Source organism: Labeo rohita, chromosome 5, assembly GCF_022985175.1.
Source record: "Labeo rohita strain BAU-BD-2019 chromosome 5, IGBB_LRoh.1.0, whole genome shotgun sequence".
NCBI classification, from domain to species: domain Eukaryota; kingdom Metazoa; phylum Chordata; class Actinopteri; order Cypriniformes; family Cyprinidae; genus Labeo; species Labeo rohita.
In genome coordinates, this window is record NC_066873.1 from 4,487,809 (window position 1) to 4,515,141 (window position 27,333).

At 34.6% G+C, this 27,333-nt stretch overlaps 1 protein-coding gene across 1 annotated transcript in view; it reads right to left on the reverse strand.

The window, feature by feature from the left end:
• LOC127165710 (astrotactin-2-like) overlaps positions 1-27,333 on the reverse strand; it is a 565,932-nt gene that overhangs the window by 184,441 nt on the left and 354,158 nt on the right. The window contains 1 exon segment of the mRNA XM_051110581.1: positions 6,862-7,012. Within this exon segment, the coding sequence (XP_050966538.1) occupies positions 6,862-7,012 (151 nt within the window).

Consider the following 27,333-nt stretch of genomic DNA (forward strand, 5'->3'; position numbering starts at 1 on the left):
GGCTAAACATTTAACTAAGCAGTCTCCATTCTCCATATCCTCTGCTGGATCGTGGGATATAGAATATATACATATGTTGATACAATTGTTCAGCATTCAAAACAACACAGGAGTATAATAACAATATATCGTGTCACAATATATTGTAATACTAAAATTCAAATGTATTATGCAAAGTGAATGTATTTGTGTACTAAAAATAAAAAGCTCAGACAATTTAATTTAGTATCAGATATGGTAATATCACCCAAGATGTAATAAATTATTAATAAAAAAAAAATAAAAAATAAAATATAATAAAATAAAATAAAATAAAAAAACTGAAAACAAAATCACATTAGTTAGTACAATATCTAAAACGTTTTTGCAATCGTTTGTATTTTTTTTAGCTAAGCAAAATGATGAATATTTCTCTTCTGGTGTCACTCTTGTCCTGTGAATTGGGGGGAAGGATCAAGGTCATGCTGATATAATATTAAAGTCAGCATTTTGATAAACAGTGGTTTATCAGTATTTCAGAATGATTTTAACAATGATTAAAAAATAATATTTGGAATTGAAGACCACGCCAGTGTGTTTTGTCACGTTTTCTTGATGACCACGGAAATAATTAAAATACAGATAAGAGCATGGCATCGTTAGAAACTGCAATGGGCGTACTTTTATTTGTATATAGTCATAATAACAAAAACAATGTGCTTTTGTAAAATAAAGAAAACCATTGGGGTGCACTCTCTCTGTCTCCAGGAACTTTCTTCACAGACACATGAATAAAACAACCTGAGTCTCAGTGAATATGTGCCTCACATACATGCTACATATATGTATAAAAAGCTTGAAATGTCTACTTTTAAATAAACCAATTTAAATTGAAAACAAATATTCTCGGATTATATAATCCGAGTGAAAGTAAGGAGAGGTACAGTTTCTCCTGTCTCATCCCATTATCGCTAATGTGATCCCACGTCACACTGACTGCTCTGTTCTCATAATAATAATCTGATTAAAGTTGGGTCTCAGCAAACGAGTGTAAATGACCGACAGCGCTATCTGCTGTTTTTTTTTTTTTTTTTTTAAGGAAGTTGCTCAACTGCATTTGTGAGAAAATCAAGCTAAGTTTCCTCAGAAAAAGGCAACTGAGTCTCACAGTTGTACCACACAATACATATGTTTGTCCATACCACTGTATTTTTTCTCAAACAGAATTTTGTATTTGCGAATCACTTTGTGTTTGTTTGAAAGTTTTTCTTTGCAAAGCAGATTGTGTTAATTTGCAAAATGCTGGATTTGTTTGATGAATATTGGCACAAAATTCACTCCACATACGAGTCAATAGGTGTCATCATCGTACAGTCAACATGCATGTCGTATCCAAGTTTATTAGATCAATGTCGCACAGTGTGATCAGCCACGACCTACCATAACAGTATATATTTAATAAAATTGGTTCAGACAATCTTTATATCATGTTAAACAAAACCCAACAATTTGTTAAAACAATTGGTCAAATGTTAAAAGCATTTGTCTTATAAATAATTCTACTTTACATCTAAAAATCATCTACACAGATGCTGTATGTCCAGTTGTTATTCTGATGCTGTTCTGGGCCCATAATTGGTGCCTTCAGCTATATTTTATTTTTGTTAGATATATGAAACATTATAATTGTTCGCTAAATTTGTCTAGTTGATGATTTTAACATTCTGATAAAGCCATCTGTGTAAAGATGCAGATGCAAACACATCTGCAAAAATCACAGGTGATTATTAAATCTTGGAAATAAAACTGCATTCACATTCAACACGCGCCTTTAAGTACATCACTCCAATCTCAAGCTTGACACTCGGGTAAAGCTATACAATTTCCTTGTAACTGCTGGCTGAAGTGGATTCATTTCTGGATCTCTTGACTCGGGCCGAGGTCACAATACCACTCTGGATGGAGGCTCCCTGTGTTTTGCCCTCTTCAGCATCTGTGACATGAGGGATTTTAAAGAGCTTTTCCTTCCTCTGCCATTCCTCCACACTCTCAGTAATAGAGGTGAAGTGAATGCTTAAAAGGATTAGGCAGCGATCGCTGCAAATGCCCTAAAAGTGCCGCGCTGATTGTTTTAGGACACGCTGTGTTTTTATAAGACAGACCTCATTCGATGCTTGACAAGATTACAAATGATGTCAGTGCCTTTACAAATGCTCTTGCCATACCGCGAATCTATAATGGCCACCCGGATTCAAAATCCATCCATGGTAAAAAAAAAAGCAGTTCTTTCACTCTTCTCAGCTATTTTCTGCAAAATTACAATCGTACGAATGCTTGTTCTGAGAAAGATATGTGATATTAATGTGCAGGTAGTAATTTTTTCTTTTTTTTTTCATTCACACAATGATCAAAAGAAAACATGATAAATAAAAATAAATATTTTGATAATGATAAACATTCTGTTCATCATCTGGACTTTTTTTTTTTTTTTACTTTGAAAGTAAGCCATGGACTGTGCTCTTAAAAAACAGCACTACAATATAATATTAACTAATTTATTACTTAAAAAAGAGAAAGAGAGAATAATCATAAAAAAAACAAAAAAAACATTAACCATATGATCACTGACATGCAAAGGGCAAATCACTGGCATGCAAGCAAAGAAGGAAATAGATTAATAATAAATGTTATAGTAAAACGATACAGTCATTAATTGAAAAAACAAGGGGATTCGAAATTAAATACTTCATAGATGCTGATGATGAATATAATTAAATGGAACTTCATTTACAAACACAGAAATATAATGTTATATTATCAACACATCAAAAGTCACTGAAAGTAGCAGCTCGAGCTCTTCTCAGATCATAAGATCTGTACTCAACCTGTATCACTTCTTACCTTAACTCAGCACGCATAAATCAATTTTCAGCCTAAGACAAACCCAATAAAAAAGACTCTGAGTCTGAATCTGAATGCAAAAGGCAACATCTGCACAGCCTGCAGCCCTCGCCTACATTACATTATCTATGTAATGTATACATAGAAACACAGATAGACAGAGAACAAAGGGGGATACTATTTGATATGTACTTATTTAAACAAACGTTTGTGAAACGAATAATGGAAAGCTGACAAATTTGAAAGAAAATCATTTTCTGTGGTCCATTTGGTAAGAGCACATTTATTGAAAACCACCCAAGATCCAGAGCTACTAATACGTATCAGTAAGGTGTGATGAAATAAGTATTGATGGTCTGACGAAATTCGACACAAGTGGTCAAAGGAGACACATTTAAGACAGAAAATAATAGGGCTGGCCCCAACTAAATATTTTTTGACTAGTAGTCGCCTATACGTGTGATTAGTCGAGTAATAGGACATTTAAATTAATTTGATTAATTTAATATATACAGAGGGGGTGGGGAACAGGGAACTAATCCATAATGAGTCTTTATATAGCCTTTATAAAGCTTGCTGCAAAGCACCAGTAAAAGTAATGACCATGTGTTTGGACAAATAACAAGGAGATATTTGAATAATTAAATAAAGGAGAAGTTCACATCCAGAACAAAAATTTACTGATAATTTACTCACCCCCTTGTCATCCAAAATGTTTCTTTCTTCAGTCGTAAAGAAATTGTTTTTTGAGGAAAACATTTCACAATTTCTCTCCACGTAATGGACTTCTGTGGTGCCCGTGAGTTTGAACTTCCAAAATGCAGTTTAAATGCAGCTTCAAACGTCTCTAAATGATCCCAGCTGAGGAAGAAGAATCTTATCTAGTAAAGCGATCGGTTATTTTCAAAAAAAAAAAAAAAAAAAAAGACAATTGATATACTTTTTAACCTCAAATTCTCATCTTGTTTAGCTCTGTGTATTTTGGTTCAAGACAGTTAGGTTATATCGAAAAACTCCCATCTTATTTTCTCCTCCAACTTCAAAATCATCCTACATCGCATCAACAGTACCGACCCAGTGTTTACAGTGAACATGCAAAGAAGATCAAACACCCTTTACAAAAAAAGGTAAGTTGGAGAAGAAAATGAGATGGGAGTTTTCCAACCTACCCTAACTGTCTTAAACTGGAATACACAGAATACACGCAGAGCTAGACAAGACAAGCATTTGAGGTTAAAAAGTATATAAATTATCTTTTTTTAGAAAATAACGAATTGTTTTGCTAGATAATACCCTTCTTCCTCGGCTGGGATCATTTAGAGCCCTTTGAAGCAGCATTTAAACTGTATTTTGGAAGTTCAAACTTTGGGGCACCACAGAATTCACTATATGGAAAGAAATCATGAAATGTTTTCCTCAAAAAAAATAATTTCTTTACGACTGAAGAAAGAAAGACATGAACATCTTGGATGACAAGGAGGTGAGTAAATTATCTGTACATTTTTGTTCTGAAAGTGAACAACTCCTTTAATAAACTAGTGTTTTCTCAGTCAGTGTGTCTACAAAGATGAAGAAGATGCTGACTCTCCATCTTTGCAGTACGGTGGACGCACCTTCACAGAGAAATGCACCTTTCATATGTATTAAATAATCAGTTTCTATTTCCAATTCGAATTTTCTTTTTTAAGGGAAACATTTCAAGCTTTTTATAGAGGGGTTTCTTACATAGCCCTTTTGCAGAGTTTCACCACGCTTAAGTTTTGTGCCCTGCGCCAGAAAGCGTGTCCTTTTTTATTTTATGTATATTTTTTAATGCTTTATTTTACAAAAGCACAAAGTCTTATATATATTTTGATTGTATACCAGGGGTCACTAGACTTGGTCTTGGAGGGCCGGTGTCCTGCAGACTTTAGCTCCAACTTGCCTCAACACACCTGCCTGGAAGTTTCAAGTATACCTAGCAAGACCATGATTAGCTGGTTCAGGTGTGTTTGATTAAGGTTGGAGCCTAACTCTGCAGGACAGTTGGCCCTCCAGGACTGAGTTTGGTGACCGCTGGTGACATATGAATACCAAAAGCTCTCGGCTGACTATGTCTGACCTGAAAAAACAAACAAACAAACAAACAAAAAAAAAACATACAGACACATACAGAATACCAGGCGAAAGAGGAGCATCAGGCGAACAAGTAATTTCTCCATCATAAACTGACTCCCTCAGTTTGCCACTTTTTCCTAATGGCCAGGGAGCAAATTCTTCAGGCAGAACCAAACCAAGATCACAAGCACTGGTTCCCCTCAATACTGGTTTCTGTCCCTCTTTCTGTACTTATATGCACTAATTTTTGTCAATCCAATCTGATTTTACATTCATGAAAGTTCTGAGCCCTAAACTTTGCAATGTGATTCACACTGAACTGTTTGCATGATGGCTTTTCAATCCAAATGAGCCACCGGACTAATTAATTTAACAAATTATTTGGGTGAATGTAAACATAGTTATAGCAGACAAATGACTGTACACCAACCATCAAGTTTACTGAGTTTGCCAACACCATTGTAGTCAGCTTCATCACAACAACTAATCTTGTAGACCTTGATTAGATGGTTCAGGTGTGTTTAATTATGATTGAAGCTAAACTTTGCTGCATAATGGCTTTCCAGGAGCAGGAATGGAGGATCTCTGATCTATAGAGAAGACTGAGATGAAGTCCGAATGACTGACTTGTGTTTTTGTTGAAGATAGACTGCAGAAGAGCCAACCTCATCCCTCCCAAAGGGGATCAATCTTTCAAGAACATCATAACCTCAAACAAGAGAACAGCATCACTGCCATGAACGGGAAAGCCAGACAGAGAAAGTTCTTTCTGAGGCAGCTGAAAACGCTTCATCATCTTGCTTTACTTTTACAGATCCATCATGGAGAGCCTCATTCATCACAGTCTGGTTTCCTTTAGCCTCCTGCTTCCAGCGTACAGCAGCCTAGCCGCTCTGCTGGAAAGATCAGCAGCTGTCACCTACCATCACCCTGAGAGGCTCAAACAGGCCTTATGAGATCACCTTGGACTCGTCACATCCTTGGCATTATCTCTTCACCTGAATCTCCAATGGTACATGATGCAAGTCTATGCTCACAAGGACCTCCTGTCACCAAGACAGCTTCATCCCCGAAGCCCTTTACGTCACCTTTAGGCTATGTCAGGTCAGGGCAAACTGAGATGTGGAACCTCATTTTACAGACTGACTAACCATGGCGATCCATCAAGCTGTACATTATATATATGTATATACTTTTGAGATTGAAAGTACGCCACAAGCGCAAATTCAACACAATTAAGCAGACGCTTAATTCTGCTTCTTTTTCGTATCCATGATGACATGATACCACGAGAACCAATGATTTTTATGTCAAATCTGACACTTAACAGTCTTGTTTCATTGCAAAAGAAAAGAACGATTAGGACATTCCTCAAAATTTGCCCTTTTGTGTTCCCCAGAAGAATTGGCTGTGTAACGACTTGAGTGCTAATGAGAGACAGGAGCATTTTCATTTTGGGTTGAACTATTCTTTTAAAGCACTGCAGCTGATCGGACCTCAAGATCACTGTCAGATTTCTATTCCTAATAAATGTGTGAGTGATCAAGGCCCATCGTGCTGTGTATGATTGATTCGTCCATCAGCTCAGAGCGCTGTGAGCTCATCAATTTCCTTGCTTCATGAGCAGATCTCATCCCAAAAAAGCCATTAACCGCATTTCCTTGTACTCATTTCCTTCCTTTTAATCTGCACATGTAACACGAGACAAACTTATCTGCCTGTAATGAGACGTATTTGCCAGAATGCTGTTCTCCTGGAATGAGAGCTTGAGGGTCTCAGTGCAGGGTGCCAGTGTGACTCAACTTTCACATGTGCTGCGGTTCAGACAGTTTGATCACAGTGTGTGGTTATGAGAGCGATGGTAGATGATGTGTGGTAACTCACCATGCAGCCAGTCGAGTCCATCCTTCTGTCTGAAACACACTTGAAGTTTTTCCGGCATCCGCCATTGTCTTTAGAGCAATCCCTCACCGGACCAAAAGATGCAAGCAGATCGTCCACTGTCTCAAAATATGTGGACATGATGGCCTCTTCCCTAAAAGGCAAACACAGGAAATCCATACAAATAAATATCAACACAAAGTAACATAACATATCAAATAGGTAACGTTCAAAAACATTTTACAGCAGGTACAATAAGTATCAAACACGTCACCATCTTTCCTGGTAAATACATTTCTAACTGTGCTGCTGACATGGAATTTTAACCATATGTCGATAACAACCCAAGCAATCCACACATACAAATAAAGCAAAACAAAATATTTCAGAAATGAAGTTATGTGTAATAAAATGGAATGACACGGGGAAAATGTACTGAACTACCGAAATTATTTAATACTTTGTACAAAAGTCTTTGTTGGTAATGGCAGCTTTAAGACGCCTCCTGTATGGAGAAACTAATCGCATGCATTGCTCAGGTGTGATTTTGGCCCATTCTTCCACGGAGTCTTCCGTATACTGTAAAAAATAAAAAACACAATTTGTTGAGTCACCTTAAAATAATTTGTTACCCTGCTGCCTTAAAATTTTAAGTTTAGTCAACTTGAAATGTTAAGTTGTATTAAGTAACAACTTAGATATTTGTGTTTGCTAAACTATAACAGTTGGGTAAGTAACCCAGCTGCCTTAAAATTTTAAGTTGATTCAACTCAAATATCTAAGCTGTCACTTAGTATAATTTAACATTTCAGGTTGAATAAACTTTTCTTGAGTTGACTGAACTTAAAATGTTAAGGCAGCCAGGTTACAAATTATTTTAAGTTGACTCAACATATAGTTTTTTACAGTGTAGGCCGCTTCTATGAACTCTGATCTTTAGTTCTTATTTTCTGTTGGATTCAAGTCAGGTGATTGGCTGGGCCATTTTTTTTTTCTGAAACCAATTGAGTGTTTCCTTGGCTGTGTTTGGGATCATTGTCTTGCTGAAATGTCCACCCTTGTTTCATCTTTATCATCCTGGTACTGTAGGTGTTGGGACTGAACCAGCTAATATTAATTTCCACTGACAAGGGGCTTGATTGCTTTTTACGTAATTTCTGAACTTTTTTTTTTTGTTTTCTTTGTATGGACGAATTACTTGGTTGCCGACATCTGGTGAAAATTCCAAACAACAGCACCTTTAGAAATATATTTACTGAGAAAAATGGTGACATGTTCAATACTTATTTTACCCGCTGTATTTAAGTTCGGAATATTTACAATTTTTAAAATGTTTTTGAAAGAAGTCTCTTCTGCTCACCAGGTTGATCAAAGTGACAAATAAAAAAAAGGAAAATATTATTGCAAATTAAAATAACTGTTTCCTATGAGAATATATTGTAAAATGTAATTTATTGCTGTGATCAAAACTGAATTTTCAGCATCATTACCCCAGACTTCAGTGTCACATGATCGTTTAGAAATCATTCTAATATGCTGATTTAACATTCAAGAAACGTTTATGATTATTATCAGTGTTGAACAGCTTTTGCAGCCATGACTCTTTGTTGGATAGAAAGTTCAAAAGAACAATATTTATGTGAAATAAAAGTCATTTGTAACATTATAAAAATCTTTGCTGTCACTTTTGATCAATTTAATGTCTCCTTGCTGAATAAAATTATTCGGTATATAAAAATATTAATTTTTTTTTCAAAGTATTCAAAAATAAAATAAAAATAAATAAATAAATAAAATAAATAAAAATCAGCATACGCATGACACTGAAGACTGGAGTAATGATGCTGAAAATTCAGCTTTAATCACAGCAATAAATTACACTTTACAGCATACACAGCAAAATCCCCAGTGTTAATTTAACACTCTGAGTGTGGACACATATAAACACTGAAGCAGTGTTGAAGTTAACGAGGCAATTAGGTGATTAACAAAGTGATGATTGATCATTATTGAAAACACATGATGTTAATAAGCAGAATCACCAAAGGAGAAAACCAAAATTTTTAAGCAACCATTATAGTGGTCAGTGTTTGCATTAGTTGGGCTCTTGACCCTTAACTCTTTAATACTAGATTTTGTTTGGCTGCTGTATTTGAGTTAAAACAGGCAGACAAGCCAAAAGCTCAAGTCACCAGGTGATTATGTTTTAACATATTCATTGTTTGATGTAAATCACCTAGAGTCTAATCTCCAAGTTAGGTTTTTTTTTTTGCTTATTGTAATAGCCTTGACAATCCACTGAAGATCCAGCACTTCCTATACATTTTGGAAAGATTCCTTTTACAACCTGTTTAAAGAAAAAAAAAAAAAAAAATCAGTATTTCACCTAGGCACACATAGACATTAAGAACCAGCCCATGAATCTCAACAATGGTGACAAACGGCATATTCAGATAAACAGATCAACTCTGAACTCTCATCATTTATTCATGCCGTAATGCATGATGGGAGTCATGGATGAGTTCTGATTGGCTACAACACGCTTTTTGATGATGGTCACCGTTGTTGTGATTCTCACACTGATTCTTCATGTCTGTGTGTCACTTTTTTTTCATCATCTGTCTGATTATGGCAAAACTGATTGATCTTTTGTTCACATTTTTTTTGTAATCTGTAAGGAAATTCTATGTCAAATACTCAAGTCACTATATGATGATTAAGTCAAGCACAGTCAATGCCATCTTATTGCCTTTTGCTCTTTGCTTGTCTGGCTGTTATAACTCAGTAATTGCAGTCAAACAAAACCTAATATTGATGATTTAAGGGTCAAGAGCCCAACTAATGCAAACATTGACCACTATAATGGTTGCTTAAAAATTTTGGTTTTCTCCTTTGGTGATTCTGCTTATTAACATCAGGTGTCTTCAATAATGATCAATCATCACTTTGTTAATCACCTAATTATCTCGTTACCTTCAACACTGCTTCAGTGTTTATATGTGTCCACACTCAGAGTGTTAAATTAACACTGGGGATTTTGCTGTGTACTCACATAGAAAACATCTATTTTAAATTGTAATAATTTCTGAATATTACTGTTTTTACTGTATACTTGTTTAAATAAATGCCTTGGTGAGCAGAATAGACAAACAAACAAACATTTTTTTGAAAGTAGTTTACATTTTACATTTTAGTCTGGTCATGATTATTTGTATAGCACTTTTCACAACACTCATCATTTCAAAGCAGCTTCTATTTAATTATGATATGATAATAGGTATTTCAATTACTGTGATCCATTAATTGACACATGTATGAGTGTGTTCTCAGACATATAAAAGAAGGACGTATACATTTGCAGTTTGAACCTATAAATACTAATTAGATCATGTAAAATATGCAGTGCTAAAACAACTGACTTCAACATGAGGACAAAATGAGCAGCACCTCCTCTGTCCTCTGCAAAACAGTGTTTATTTTGAGAGCAGGATGCATTTGAAACAGGTGTTTGTTTTGTGGCACAGACAAACATATAATTTGTCACTATCCGTCATTATTTTTCCAATGAGGATGGAGCTGAAAGCACAAGGTCACAGAAATATTGTGTGCTTTGCTGTTGCCATGACATCTGGCAAACTTCTGCAGTGATCCACTGTGATGGTGAAAATCATACACTATTAAAAATAACATTAATTTTCCATTTCTTTTTATTAGACAAACTCTATTCAAATCTATCTAATGTATTAGAAACCAAACTTATTTTATTTGCACTTTAAACTACATTTACAGCCTAAAAAGTAAAGCTTGTAATGAGATTTCACAAACCTTGCACTGTACAAATCTTTTTGTCAGTAGTTTACTTTATAAATCTGTTTTGACATTTGTGGGGAAAAAAAATCTATGATGATAAAACACGCTTTCTTGACTCTCTTATTATATTTGTAGACCCGCAAATTGGAACAGGATATTCAAACAATATGGCATAATAATCTGTCAAATGTGAATGACCAAGTTGTTTTTGGCAAATTGGTCGAGCGAATGTTTCAGTGACTCATATGTCATCACCTACTTTCATAAAAAGCGAATCTGAATAAATCTTCGCTGAGAGGATTTAAAATCCAAACTATTATACAACGATATCATGTAATTATGCAATAACAGGAACTGAAAATCGCTCAACAAATCTTTTAATGCTAATTAGTTTTGATTGTTTTTAGCCATTTTACCTGAAATTAACATTGTTTTAATTGCACATTTAAATGTAATCTGCTTGCAACTAATTGACTTTAATGAAATGGTCAGACTTACATATTGTGAGGAAAATAATAAACATAATTACTCAATTTTATATACGCTTTTAAAGTTAGTAAGCACTTAAAGGTATAATTATTATTTATTATATAATTAAAGGTAAAATTATACTTGAAAGGAATAGATTTACTGTGTTTACCATCCAGTTTAGATAAATTATTATATTAACTGAGTTATATTATATGCGTCATATTGCGTCCTTGAATTAGTCTCATTCAGACAAAACAGACTGGATGCTCTTTGGATGAATGCATGTCCAGATACACATTCACAGCGAGTGCTCTTCATTTCAAAAGCACCTCAAGCAAACCACCTATATTTCTTATGACTGACAGTATTTTTGTGCAGTTACAAAAAGACAAAACAATATAAGTAGCCAAGAAATTAATGAAATCATGAAACATAAATGTCTGCTGATCAGACAAATGTGAAAAGATCTGCTTCCTTTGCTGCTGATTCTCTGCTCACAGAGGATTCATGCGATAAACAACATGAATAGAGTCAAATTAGCCATGGAAAAATAAAAACAGAACAGTTGTTGAATGTTTTCTATGTCAGTCACAACCACAGAAAGCTGTAAATTGGAACAGACTTGTAGACAGTCAAAAGTCTGGCTTGTGATGCGGGAGAGTAAAACAAAACTCAGAAGAGAGATAACGAGAGATCTAAAGGCCAAATTTATGCTGATAAAAAAAAGAGAAAATAATTAGTGGAATTATTTATTACAGTAATGAGCATCTAAGGAGGATCACATTTTGGAATAATAATAAAAAAAAAAAAAAAAAAAAAAAAGAATAAAAAAGTATACAACAGTGAACTGAGATTATTCAAAATCTTCACTGTTGTGCAACAATATATATTAGGCAATTATGCAAAAATATATATGCTCTTCGAGACTCCAGCTACAACGCAAAACCTAATAGGTGCAGGGAAATAAAAAAAAAAAATTACATTTTATTAACTTGCACCTTCATTTTCAGACTTTCAAAAACGACTTTGTTTTCATTTGTGAGGAAAACATCTATAATGATGATACAGTCTTTCTGGAGCCTCTTAGTACATTTGTAGACAATGAGATAATAAGACAATATGGGATAATAAATCATGTAAATCATGAACGACCAAGCAGTTTGTGTTTTTGACAAATTGGTTGAGTGAACGTTTCAGTGACTCAGTTATCATCACCTATTGTCATAAAAGACGAATCTGATTACATTTTTGGTAACACTTTAGTTCAGGGACCAATTATAATGAACATTACTAGCATACTGGCTGTTTATGAGTACTTATAAAGCACATATTATTCCTTATTCTGAATGAACAGATTTTAGATCCCTTAATCCATACCTAAACTACCTTACTAACTATTAATAAGCAGCAAATTAAGAGTTTATTGAGGCAAAAGTCGTAGTTAATAGTTAGTAATAGTAAGAATTGGACCCTGAAATAATGACCAACTTACAGTAAAATTAGCGCTACTCTAAAAAATACTAATATGCACACTTTAGGCAAACTATTCTGTACCTTTTATTGAAAAATGAAGTACAAAAATGTAGATTTTAGCTTTTCTACCTTATGTTACTGCCCCAGTGACAGCTTTGTACCTTTTTTTCTGATCATTTAAGGATATGACAATGCGTACATAATGAAAATCTGGAGGAAAAGTGTGCTTTGTTATGGAAATAATGTCACATTTTCTTTATTTTGATTTTAGGGTGAAATCAATGTTGCCTGGATATGTTTTCATGCGACTGATTGACAATTGATGTTACTGTAGGTGATCACGTGTATGTTCACGTGTCTTCAGCTGGCCACAGTGGCACGTGTGCCTACATAATAAGCGCGTTTCTGGCCGGCTCTGTAGAGCAGGTGGACGTCTGCAGCCGTGACAGTCGCTAGGGTGATTATTAGCGGTCCTCACAGGCCAAAGCGTCCAAACTTCCCCTAACAAGATGGAACATGATTTCCCATGGCAAGGGCGCTGGCATTGCCCACAGCCTGCCTGCTCGCATTACATGTCAGCCTAACAAGCTTTGCAGACAAACACACAGCAGCATTACAGCTGCGGCCGCGGACGACACCAGCATTAACAAGCAATTACAGCTCATTCAAAACACATCTTCTGTAAAATACAATACAGGTCCATGAATGATATAATGACTGTAAAATGCATTACAGCTAATCACTATAACATTTCGTATGAACTACCTAGGGTGAATCTCACAAAAATGTGAACAAAAGAAAAAAGAAAAAAACTCATAATTGCTAGATATACTTCTGAGAAAAAAAGTCTTAGAAAAAAGTTACAATTGTGAGATTAAAAGCTGCAATTACCTTTATATGTTCATACAATGGTGGCAATCAGCTTACATATTACGCATTACTGTTGTGTGTCCTTTTTTCTATTCTGGTTTAATTTGAGTCATTTGTAACAACACCATGTGCTACTGATGTAAAATCCGCCTAATTCAGTTTTTCCTAACCTTTTTTTTTTGCCAGGCACAGTTTTGAAGAGTAAAAAATCCCATTATACACTACTAAGCACTCGTGCTAATACTACAGCAATAAATATTGTGTATATCCACCTTTTTCCTGAGTAACCGATGCCATAAAAAATAATGCAGGTTTAATGTTATATTATCGGCTTGGAAAATATGTTAATTTGACTAAAAACACCAGCACCGCTCCAGTTGGGCGAGACTTTCGCGTTCAGAAAAAGGTGCCTAGCTCTCCAGAAAGATAGGGTACAACAGGGCTAAAGGCACCCTCTAAGAAAAAAAAAAAGTGCTTTTGACTGTGCCCAAAGTGTATGATTGCAGAAAAATTCATACTTTTGTATTGAACATTTATGGAGCAACAGATTTTGTGTGAAAATAAATCATACAAGTCGTTTATTTTATTTAAAAATCTCATAAATGTATAAGCTGGCAAGGGCGGCCTTTACACCACACATGAGGTAAAAGGCACAATAATAATGTCTAAGTTAATACTTGTTCAAAACAATCACTTTAGCAAAGTTTGTACTATTTTCTGCTTATATTGTTAAATATATATTTTTTGTTAAATAAATATAGTCATTAAAATGTTAATATAAAACATATGCTTTAAAATACAGAAACAAAATCATGTTCAAATGTAAAGATTCTAAAAGCATTGAAGCAGATCCCAAAATAATTTCATATAGATTTACAGTAGTAACAACAAATAATATTTTATTATATGATATGATTAATAGCATGTTTTTAAATATGATGGTTTCATTCTAAACATGGTAATTATCTCTAAGATGGACACACAACATTATATATTATATTTACTATCTGAATCTAACAGTGCCATGTCAACAAAGGGAAAAGTCAGCCTTCTATTAATTATCATGTTAATTATTGTGTCCCAAAAGCAGGGGTGCTTTTTTTTTACCCCAAATACCATACTTTTACATATTCTTTCATTATTTAAAAACTGCTGTTTTAATTATCTTAAACAAAACTGAAAATCATTAAGAAGACCTTTGTCTCAAGATACACTGAATAATTTTAGCTATTCTCATTTGCTACTTAAATCTACAAAATTTTTAAAAACATCAAATATTAGATCAAGTGAGCACAGAATTGACTTTACACTGCTGCCTCTGATGGCGCCAAAGATCAGGCAGATGTGCACGTGCATCTTGAAAAGCGGATGTTTTGGAAAGTGCTACGCTACATCTAGTGGTTTAGAGAAAAATAATATCTAAGGTGCATTTTAGCCCTGTTGTACCCTGCTGTTTGGATTCCATTTTTATAACAACTTCACTTTAATCTCTCATTCTTTCATTTCAAATTAATTAAAAATAGCATCAATGTGTAACAAGACTTCATGATGTTACAAGGGACTATTCTGAGAGGTAATATCCAGTGAATTCCACAATCTGAACTGTAACAAGAACGGTTTTCCGACAAACCTTTTCTTTATTTGCTAAAAAAAAAATAAAAATATAAAGAACACAGAGTTTATTGTGCCTGTTTATAGGGCTGCACAATTTGGCCAAAAAATTAGTTTTTGTAAATATCATAGGACTACTAATAATTCTGATTATTATTACTTAATAAAAATGGGTTGGCAAAAAACTCCTCTACAAAAACTTAGAAGTGTAATTAGTTGTTTGTGAGCATTGGTGAGTGTAATGGGATGTCTGTTTCATTCTTACTGGTAGCCAGAGGGCACCCTTGCGCAGAAAAACCATAAGTGAAAACACAGAAGTCAAAAATCATATGAGGTTCCAGGAAATCCCTAATATGGACAAAGGCGTATACCATAGCTGAATTAAAGGCAATAAGCATATGATTGACTAAAAGATTTATCTGTGTTCTTCAAGGCATCTCAGGTATTTTTATATGAATAAAGTATACTTAAAATATAATGTAATGCTAATCAACATAGCCTTTATCACTGTATAGAATACTATAAAAAAAAAAAAAAAAAAAAAAAAAAAATATTAAATGGATGATGCCACCTTATTGGCTTATTGGGACAATAAAGTCCTCCCTTCACAACCCAGCCCGATACTTTCATTTAAACTTTTCAATTATTTCCTTAATTTTTATTAAAAATAAATGCCTTTCCAACATGATGTGAGATTTTAAAAGTGAGAACAAAAAAGGTTCTGCAAAAGGCAGATTAATCGTGTCAAAAAGACTACCAACAAGCACCTTGCCATCTATGCCACTGGAGCTGTTGTTTTCATGATCGTCTTTTGTCGTGTTGACTAGCCCAATCATACGTTGGTGAGCAGAGTTAGTTTATATATCCTCTGCCAACAAGGCATGCTATTTGCACTTAGTGTAAATAGACACTCCGATAAAATAATGATTTTGCCTCATTTTGTGATATGAAATCATGTCAGCTCACAAAAGGAAGTTATTTCAAACACTCGACTGATGTTATGTAGTGAATTTGGAGCAAAAACATCATTAAATGTTCTCTTTGTTGGACAACAGGTTTGTAATAGGCTTAGACCCATGCAAAACCCATGCACATGCTACTGTGGTAAATTTATTGATCACACAGATTTTTTTATAAGTTCAACATATATGTTGCACTGTACAGAACTGGTGCGTCGTGTGTTCGGCTTGAAGCGACGCAAAACCGATCAGTGTTTGACAAGAGAGCGGTTCGAAAGCATAAGGAGCCATCTGCGCTCTTTGATGTCATACATAAATCGGTCTATGCAGCGCTGTTTCTAGTCAAACACAACTAGAAATTCATGACGAAAATGACAAACTTTTTTCACAAGATGTGAAATACGTAGCGCCATGTACATTTAATAATATATTCAATGTGAAATGTCCACTGAGTGGCGCTGAAAAATTGTTTGTTTTTTCCCTGGAACAGATGAACGTACATATTATGTGACGCTGGTTTTGTATGTGTCACCACAGTTCTGACTTAAAGTGTCCGTTGAGTGGCGCTATAACGCTAATGCTCCGTGACATTTTCAAATAATGTACCATCTTGCACTACACCTAAACCTACTCGACAGTATGAACAAAAGCGAATGTGACATAAAAACGCAATCACAAGCATGCTGTTTTAGCTTGTTTTCGATCTCTCGTCTTTCATCTCTTTCATCTTGAGTCATGTTTTTCACAGGGTTCGTACCCAAGGATTCCACATCCTAAGTCTTAAATCCTTAAATCCTGAGCTACCGAGCAAGCTTGCTATGTCCGGTGTTGTGTCCATTTTCAACCCCCTGCCAAATTATTTCCCCCTCTCGTTGCAATTGCTACATGATTGCCTAACCCCACCCCTAACCCCACAACACTGGAAAGCGAAACATATGGAGCTGTAATCATAACTGCGTACAAAAACAATTACAAGTGCTCACTGTTTTATTGCCTCTAGTGTTTGTTTCTTTTGGAAACTGCAGTGTTATGTACTTATTGGTATGTAATTCACATCTTGCGAAAAAAATATTGAGATCAGGTAGCGTTTTTGATCATTTTTCACGGGACACCGTACAATCTGTCACGGCACACTAGTGTGCCACGGCACAGTGGTTGGAAAACACTGTCCTAATTAATATTACTGAAATTTGATTTTTTTACCAATTGTTATTGTAAGAATGTTTTTTTTTTTTTTTTCTACTTACCCTAGTGAAAAGTAATATATTTATTTTATACTAAGTATAGTTAAAATCTATTAACATATTTACTGATATATCACTTGAGACTTCCTGATATAAAAATTACAGTTAAACTTTATTTGGAGTACTGCTTGTGCACAATGCACGTCTTAATACTAAGCCTAAAATGTATTTTAATGTCACTATTGATGAGGATTGTATGATCTGTGAATAATATCAGTCTTTAAATGCAATATATTTAACATGTACCTAAAGTACTTTAATAGTTTAACTTTACCACAATCAGATATACTTAAGTATATCTTTAGTTATACATCAGCACTACTTCTACACAATTAAAGTGCATTAAGTACAAAATTAGTTGTTCCAATTTACCAGACTTTATGTATATCAGTTTAGTATAGTAAAAGTACAATTGCAAGGTACTTTTATTAACAAACAAACAAAGTCTGAATACATACAGTAATGAGCATTTGGAGGGAAAATGTGGTTGGTCATTAAAATAATGCTTTTTTTTAGGGTGAAATGCAGCCTTGTTTTATGAGATGCACTGGCTAATGATGTTACTGATGATCAAATAATAATAATAATGAGAATAATTTCTAGCCTCAAACTCCAACAGATGATATATTTCATATGCAAGGCATTTCTTCTGCTGGGAGCTAATTACAAGTTTTCAGTGAGATCTGAAGTTGATGAACCATTTGTGTATTGCCGTCTGTATAGGAGTGGATATGAAACAGGTGAAATATTATTATCGAGATAATTCCTTTGAAATTTTGCTGATTCAATCAGGGGGCGCAGTGGCGCTAGATGAAAGCTATTTGTCTTGTGATGCATAGGAGGACGATACTGCCGTGGCATTTCATAACTGTGCCCGCTATTGACAATTTTAATCATGCTCACCCGCCCTGTTCCTGTGATGTGTTAATTGAATTCGTCTATGACAGCTGGTGAGCGGCAACATCGTAACAGTTCAGATTGCATTCTAATGCATGCGCGCGCAAACAAACACCTACCGAGAGACCTGTAGAAATGAAAGAATTGCTTTTTCCCATCGCCTGGACCTCAGGAGAAATGTGAGCTTTATGTGAGTGGGCTGAAAGGAGTGATGGATGACTGTAAGCCCGTACTGCATGCGGAGAGTGGAGCTCTGCAGAGTCGTTTTGTAATTAATGTGAAGTCTGAATTATTGATGGATGCCGGCGGGGCAGAGCTGCGGCCCCTCCCTGAAAGGTGGGTGGCTGAAAGTGACAGGGGTCAAGGGTCACGTACACCCGGCTAGTGTTTCACCTTCCTAACCCTCACATCAGTATGTCTGCTCAAACATAAACCACCATTGCACTGCAAAGCTAAGTGGTGAGAATGTCGAAAAGTTGAGAAATGTGCAAAAAAAAAAAAAAAAAAAAAAAAAAAAATTACCCCGGATGGCAGCCATTCGCTAAGATGTGAAGACATTTATCAGACATGTTTCAAAATCTTCTGATAGATTTTTAGGTGGATTTAGTCCTTAAATCACATTAAATAATGATAAATATTGCTATATTGAACTCCAGTGGCAGCTGCAAGAATTTTTATGCATAGGTGGAGAAAGTGAAAAGAAAAATCGAAAGAAAATGTAGGGTACCAGATTCGATCAGAACATTGTTGAAACCAAAGAGCCAAATTCCACAAAGAGGCCCAGGCTAACTAGACCACGTCACAAATCTGTACATGATACCCTGGCGCCAGCCAGCCTGAAGTAAGCTTAACCAACCAACTCTCTCACAGCTTTGAGCAACTTGCAACATTAACACAAAATAACACAATTATTGATAATTCCAACTCAGGAAGAAGATTTGTCCATTTTGGACATTTCCACCGATCAATTCTTTGTCATATGTATTATATTCATGATGTAGAAATCATGGCCAAATTATACTCTGCAAAAGCGGGACAATTCTGACCACGTGACTGATAAGATAACGTGCTGATTTGGGAGGAGAAACACAGCAACATCCTGAGTTAAGACAACATCTAATTGGACAAGACACCATTTTGGGATGTGTCCAAAGCTGAGTTGAAAACCACAGGACACCATAAAATTTTGCTTTTAGCTATTGGTTTTAACCATTGCTTTTAGTCATGCTTCTAGCTTTTTAGTTTTAGCTTTTAGCCGTTGATTTTTAGCTATTATCTTTTAGCCATGCTTCTAGCCATCATTTTTGCCACTGTTTTTTTGCGTTCTTTGAACGCTTCCTGGCTTGCACACCAGGCACTCCTCTAAAACGAAATCATGAGGAGATCGTCACATTTCTTTCTTTTACTTTAATCTTTTCTTTCCATTGAAAGCTTTGTGTTTTAAACTAAGTTTTGCCGTGTCTCAGACTTCGTGTCCGCCTCAAAACTTCAACCAGCGTACACGACTCCATCTTCCAGCCAACACCCAAGACATCGCTTCAAAAGATCACGAACTTCCAGCCAATCAGCAACCTTGGGAAACCCCCTTTCTGCAACGACGTCATCGAAGAAAATCCCTTAACACAAAGGCAATGCAAATACAACCTCCAGATTCTGACCTGGTGCATTTAAGATAAAGTTTAATAACCTCACTGAGAAACTCAGTGCGAGGGTTTATTAAATGATTGATGGTTGTTCAGGTCTAAGCAGTTGCATATATTGCTATAAACTTTCATATTTCATATTTTCACTCTTCTAAACTCATTCTTTTCTCATTTTCTCTCTTTCTGCAACTTGTATGAATGTGTAAATGTGTGTCTATGTGTTAGATTAGTTTATATGTCTTAGGCTTATCCAATAAATTTTTATTCATATTGAAAAAAAGAAGTATCTTGTGTTTTGTGCTTATAAAAAAATGATTTAAATTGCCGACCTTGTTACCGTGCTAATAAATAGTGTTTTCACTATATTTTGGATAGTAATATCCATTGCAGTTGAGCTTATACGGCTCGTTCAGTGAATCGCTGGCCGATTCATTGATCCACTGTAGAACGGAGATTCTCTTCAAATTCCCTATAAAATCTTAAATAATTTCCTTTGAGCTAAATTGACCTGTTTCCCTTACAAAAAAAAAAAAAAAAAAATGAATGAATGAATAAATAAATAAATCAATAAAAATCAAAGATTACTGGAGTACCTTTTAAAAGAAAATACTAAAATACTTTAAAAATACTTAATTTAAATACTAAAAACAACAACAAAAACACTTTACTTAAAATTTTCATGGTTTATTCAGTTCGTCACTTCTTTGCAATTATTTATGAAGTTTACTAATAATTTAAAAACATTTTTAAAGTAAATCCTAAAATGTACAAATAGATAAATAATTTTAAAAAGCAAAATTGTAAATTAAAAAGATAATTAGAATATGCTTTATAAGAAAACACTATTTCGTTTTTTATACTATTCTTTAAATGCAATGTTTAATTCTTTGCTGATTCTTTATTATATTTAGCTAGCAATTTCAGAGTGAAAATTCTTCATTAAATACCTGTAAATAAGATTATTAGAGTATATTTATTTATTTATTTTTAATTCAATGTACTGTAACAATGGCAGTGTTGCAAAATTTGCTAGCCATTTCTGACTTTATTTACTGATCATGTTGGGATGAATAAAAAAAAAATGAATTTTTGGAATGGGTTGCCCATTTTTTTTTCTTTTTTAACTAACAATAAATAGTGCATTTTATAGTTGGTTTTTAGAACAAGGCTTGAAAGAAATGTGACCCTGTCTGTGAAATCCAGACTAAAGTCTCAAAATCTATATGAAATAACAAGTATCAAAGTTTGATTTCAACCATTAATTTCACTATGATTTCAATCTTTGACATGGCCTCACTCAGTATTAAAGATATCAAGGTTACATTTTCACAGAATGTTCATTATCGTATGAAGGACGATTTTATGTAGAAAACAGTACATCTCACACACAAAAACCTTTAGCGGGGTTTCACAGCCAGGGTCACAAATGACCTTGTGTTTTGATTATGATGAGACATGCAGTCAGACAGTTGCAAGTTGGCATATTTTACAGTATTCTGAGGCTCAAATCAGATCCAAAAAACTTCAACCGCAGAAAAACGCAACTGTGTGACTTTTCGTTAGAAATGAACGATTCCTGGTCTACAGTGTGTCGTTTGTTTAGAAATATGTCTTCAGGCCTGTGTAAGCAAATAGTTGAAGTGTTGTTGATTCAGCATGTGCCCGAGGTCCGTCAATGAATCACAGCCTTTGTAATGCCAACCCGAAAATGGTTATTGCCAGAACAATCAACACTAGTGGTGTATAATTTACCAATCCTGATCTTGAACCTCCCCCTGAGTATAATAATCAATCCTAAATAGTCAAAATAGTCTCTCCAGGATCGCTGATTAATTTAGGGAAGAATTACAAATGATTCATTCAATGCATGTTTATTTGCACAGCAAATTTCACAATATAAATGATCTCAAAGCAGCTTTACAGAGAAAGCCTTAATGAGAGGGCCAAATGCCAACTGTGGCATAGGAAACAGTTCGAAGGACAGACAGACAGACAGACAGACAGATAGACTATCCCTTTAAGAATGCGTTTTCGGATCTGTGCTTCACAACACTAGAAGAATTGTCATCTCAAGTCATCTCAAAACTGGACCAGTGCAAATCTCTCTTGACCAGCTTTTAAGCTAGTATGATTAAACCTTTACCGATGATCTTGAACGTGCAGCAGTCGACTTTCAGACAACGAAAGAGGGCCCTTGTCTCCCATAGCTGCCTACATAAAATGCAAGACTCTGACTTTGACCTTCAAGATGATCTGTTGCTGACTGGCCTCTGCGGTCAGTAAATGAGCCACAACTGCTGGTCCCATTGCAACAAGCTACAAAGTCACTTTTCCAGAACCTTTGCTCTCTCTGTTGCTCTGAGTTGGAACAAACCTCTAACCTCCACCCACTTTGTGTTTGATACAGCTGCCTCCTAAATTAATTAATGTAAATTTCAACTTGTGTACAATACTCAACGATTACTACATTCTTAATTTTTTGCCAACAAAGAGCCTTTATTTTTGAGATATATAGATGAAAAACAAAACCAGTTACCATTCAATTTTTTTCCTGGTCATCTGAAAAAAAACTGAATAAATCAGCTTTCCATTGATGTATGGTTTGTTAGGACAGGACAATATTTGGCCAAGATACAACAATTTGAAAATACAGAATATGAGGGTGCAAAAAATAAAATAAAATAAAATAAATAGTAATAAAATAAAATAAAATAAAATATTTAGAAAATTGCCTTTAAAGTTGTCCAAATGAAGTTCTTAGCAATGCATATATATATATATATATATATATATATAAAAAAAAAAAAAAAAAAAATTGATGATCTTTACGTAATATCCTAAATATTTTTGGCATAAAAAAGAAAAATTGATCTTGTTGACCCATACAATGTATTGTTGGGTATTACTACAAATATACCTGTGCTACTTATGACAGGTTTTGTGGTCCAGGGTCACACATAGCACTATGATCAAACTCTAAACAGCCAAGCATATCAAAACAAGAAAAACTGTAAAGAGCTTTCTTTTGCCAGTAAGACAGATTGTCATCTGTGTTATTACCTGCCTAATTTTAACAATATTTATTTTTCTTTTGTTCTCTTTTGTGATACAGGTTGTACAGGGGACGAGAGTTTTCCAAATGTTATTACAATCTGAATTGTATGGAGTTGATTTGCCAGTAATTTATTCTGCATGAGAGTGGCATTTCCAGAGGGCACTGGCGAATGGAGTTGATGAGGGTCGCAGGCGGGGCTAATGGGAATTCAGACATTGTGTGGCCCCACTTTGACACATACAGTGATGGAAAGGTCTGCAATATCAGTGCCAGTAATCCATTAACTTTTAGAGTTAATTAAAGACAAACATTTTAATGGCTTTTGGCATTGAGGATGTAGGCCTCTCATGTGAGAGCATAGTTGTTATTTTTAACTTAAACATTCATACCATAAAGGAATTAAAATATGCTCGATCTAGTCACAATTGAGTAAAAACATACTGCAAGCAGTGTTGGAGAAAGTTACTACTGAAAGTACTGCATATTTCTCTCAACACTAGGACAGGAAAGGTGTGAAAACAAATAAATTAATAAGAAAACAATGTAACTTGTTTTACTTATTTGAAAAGGTAAGTAAAAGTAAGTAATGCAATACTTTACCAGTTACTTCAAAAAAGTAATCTGATTACGTAACTAGCCTTACTTGTAATGCATTGCCCCCAAGTTTCTGAAAACTGAAAAATTCTTTCTTACTACAAACCCCCTACACACTAAAAAAAAAAAAAAAAAAAAAAAAAAATAGGATCAAATCACGGCATGCCTACTTTCCCTTGTATGCATTTGCAGCCTGATCTCATTGTTTATATGTAGGTATTAGTCAGCCTGATCTTATGGCAATTCATACATATTTTACGAGGTGGCTAGAGTGAGGTCGTACAAATTTGTATGATTTTTTTCTAAATCGTACGTTTTTTACGAGTTCGTATGATTTACCTACCCCTAAAACTGGGGTCTAAACAAATTGTACAAAATCATACAAGTGAGGTTGTACAAATTTGTATGAATTAGCTATCTCTTAAAATACATATGAATTGGTCGTGAGATAGTGTTTGTATTAGTATATAAAGTTTACAAACACAACATACATTTTTGTACGTTTTTATTGATGCTGAGATGTACAATTTGAACATATTTCAACGTTTAAAACGTAAAAATTGCTACATATGTTTTAGCTAAAAAAGTAAAATGTTTACAAATCTCTAAGTCATTAAGATACTTGTATCAATGCATTTTTTAAAATCATTTTATAGATAAGCAATTTACATTTTTAGACACCTTAACCTACCCCAAACCAAAACCTACCCTTTTTTTGTAGTGAATATAAAAAGATATAAAAAAGAATGGACTGAAATATGCAGGAAAATGACCATTTAAGTAACAATGTAGCATTAAAAAGAATATTTTGTTCATAGTTGCTAATCTCACTACTACCTCTAAACCTAACCATAACTACTTCTGTGCAGTAAAAAGGAAAAACATGACAGATTAATAAGTGCAATCACAATAATTTATTTATTGCAAAAATGTCAAAAGCAGTACCAAAAGTAATCCAAATGACTTCTCTGAGGTGCAGAGCAGAATTTAAGTTGTATTAATATTTTCCAAATTACTGTCCCGATCCACTCTGTGAAGGCGCGCATTTCTCATTTAAACACACCTCACCAAAAACACGACATGTCGCAATCTGTGACGACAAAGTTTCTTAGAGCGGCAATTTTTAAATTTGTACTGAGTGTGTCAGCGCGGGTTTTGACGCTTATGCTCGCTGTTCAGAAAGATGAAGATCACTAAATAAAGGCTTGGATATAGTTCTGTTTCTCACTGTCGCATGGATTTGGAAGATTTGGATTACAGCGCACAAAAAAAATAAAAAAAAATAAAAATGAAATATTACATTCCGTTGAAAATTGTAATATTATATGATTCATTTTAAAGGTTTGAAGTGTAGTCTTTTTTAACATAAATTTCATATTACATAAATAAGCGCACTTCATTTAATAAATGCAACTGAAAACATAATGCCATTGATATGACAAGTGAATACAATAATGATAAAATTAATGCTGCGAAGTCTGTAGAGTTGTTCGCATGTAAATAATTTACATTTTAGGTGTCGTCAGTATGTCATTATTGCACGTTTAGATGCTGTAAATACGTCAGTATTGTACGTTTTAGTGTCTGTTTCATAGTACCACATTTTCATAAAATTCATACGAATTATCATGAGATCATGTTGGTATTTGTGCAGGCATTTGTTTCCATGATTACAATCAATAACCGAGCCATTTACTAAAAACAACATATAAAGCTAAACGAAGCAATACAATGGCAAATCCCGAAAGCCAACACAGCTGAAACCAAAGACACAGAGCGTATGTGATGCAGAAATTGTTCATTTATCACTCCTCATGGGGTTTGAACATGCAGTGCTTTACACGCTACACCACTTCCTTTACGTGTTTATGAAAATACCAAGAAGACCGAGGTGAAAATGAATGCATAAACGCTGTAAGTTTATCATGCTAAGTAGCTAAGGATTATCTTATCATCCAATTAAAAGATTGCAGGATTATCTAAATTCTTATTACAGTTTTCTTTGAAAAAAAAATGTAAGTGGCTTTATAAATAATCTAGTTTTCAACAGCATGCACTCATTTCTGATCCAGGTAGAGTCACACATGCAAAGAAAAAAAAACTGTGGAATGAAAATTTGGTCAAGGAGAACGAAATGTGAAGAAAAGATTGCAATTTTGTGGGTTATAATCATGAGATTCTAAAAATGGTGTTCTCTGCCTTGGAACATAGCTGTGTGACTGTCAAAGTGAACATGATAAGCTACTGAGAGCATAATTAAAAGCTCTAGGAGAATACTCTAGGAGATCAAAACGAAAGCGGTCGCTCTAAATCAACTACAGTATCTCACATATGGAACCAATAAATAAATAAACATTTCTGTTTCGTACATCTCACCTTATATCACGTCACTCCATCACTAATTCATATCTGAAAGGTTACCTTATTCTTACTGTATGCTCTGAAATATCACCCAGCAGAAAGAAATGCATCTCTCCAACTCTACAAGAAAAGATCTATTATTGTAGAAAGGTAGATTAGGTGATTTCTTTGAGAGAAGCTAGCTTTGAAAGCATAAGATCCCACCCTTAATGCAAATCTCTAAAGCCAGGCATCCTCCAAAACACATGACCATACACAGGCAGACCAGAGGATAACCAGTGACACGATGGAGGTTTGAGTGCAAAGCTGTCAGATTAGGCCTACCTCATGTCTCATTCACTGGTGAGAAAACATTACAGTACAAAGCACATTATATTACAGTCGGTCCGCTATAGAGTAATGGAACGTACAATCACATCTGCACGAACAGGATGAGCGGACATATTTAAATATCTACATTGACAGGCAGGTAGGACAGCCTATCATAGCTTTCAGACTGAGGGATATTATTGGACGAACATTCTATGGCCTTTCCCAAGACGATACATATAAAAACATTTAGACAATTTAACCTACTGATTGGCATCAGGATGTGAAAACACTTTCAACCAGCAAAACAAAAAATGATTTTAAACCAAATCACATACGCTGCCTTTTAATTGGTGCACAGACTGCTCGAATGAATAGAATGAAATGAAAATCACGTGTAATTCAAGCCGCATGTCTTTCACTGTCTATTCCACATCTCACATTCTCCCCTCTTCTGTTTCACTCTATCGGTTCCTCCTCCTTTTTTGACTCATTCTGTTTAATCACTGTTCAGATGTAATCTGCATTTCAGACTTAATGAAGAAGTAATGATGTTCCTCCATTAAACTGCGGGTGTCGTGGTGAGCGGCTCTCCCAGCCTAATCATACGTATGGCCCTCCTCCGGCTTTTCTGTTCTTCCGGTCCACGACTTTCTTTTGATAAATTACAAATATAATGAAAAGGAGAAATTGCTTCAGCCAATATCCTGAGATTTTTATGCTCTGGCAATTTAACTGCAAATCACCAAGTGACCAAGTAACTATCCTGCTGTACTATCCAACAAGCAAACCACCTCATCAACCAAATGACTAACCATTTAACTACAGTGTTGTTATTGTTAACTACAAATTATTACAATGTGATCTCATGATTATTTGTATGTATTTTATGTAAAATGTGGTTCTACAAAACTTACATTTCCTTATGTTTTTATAGCATCTAAACGTACAGATACTTACGCATTTTTTTAGCATTTTAGCATACAATACTGACATATTGACACCTAAAAATGAATCCTTACGAATATTGAAATTGTGGCATTCATTGTATTATTATTGTTGTTTTTAGTTATCATATCCAGCGTGAATGGATTACTTAGGTTAAACAAACGATAATCAGTTTAAACTAAAGGTTGCTGAACTTTGTATAATGTCCCTAACAACTTAACAAATGTCCA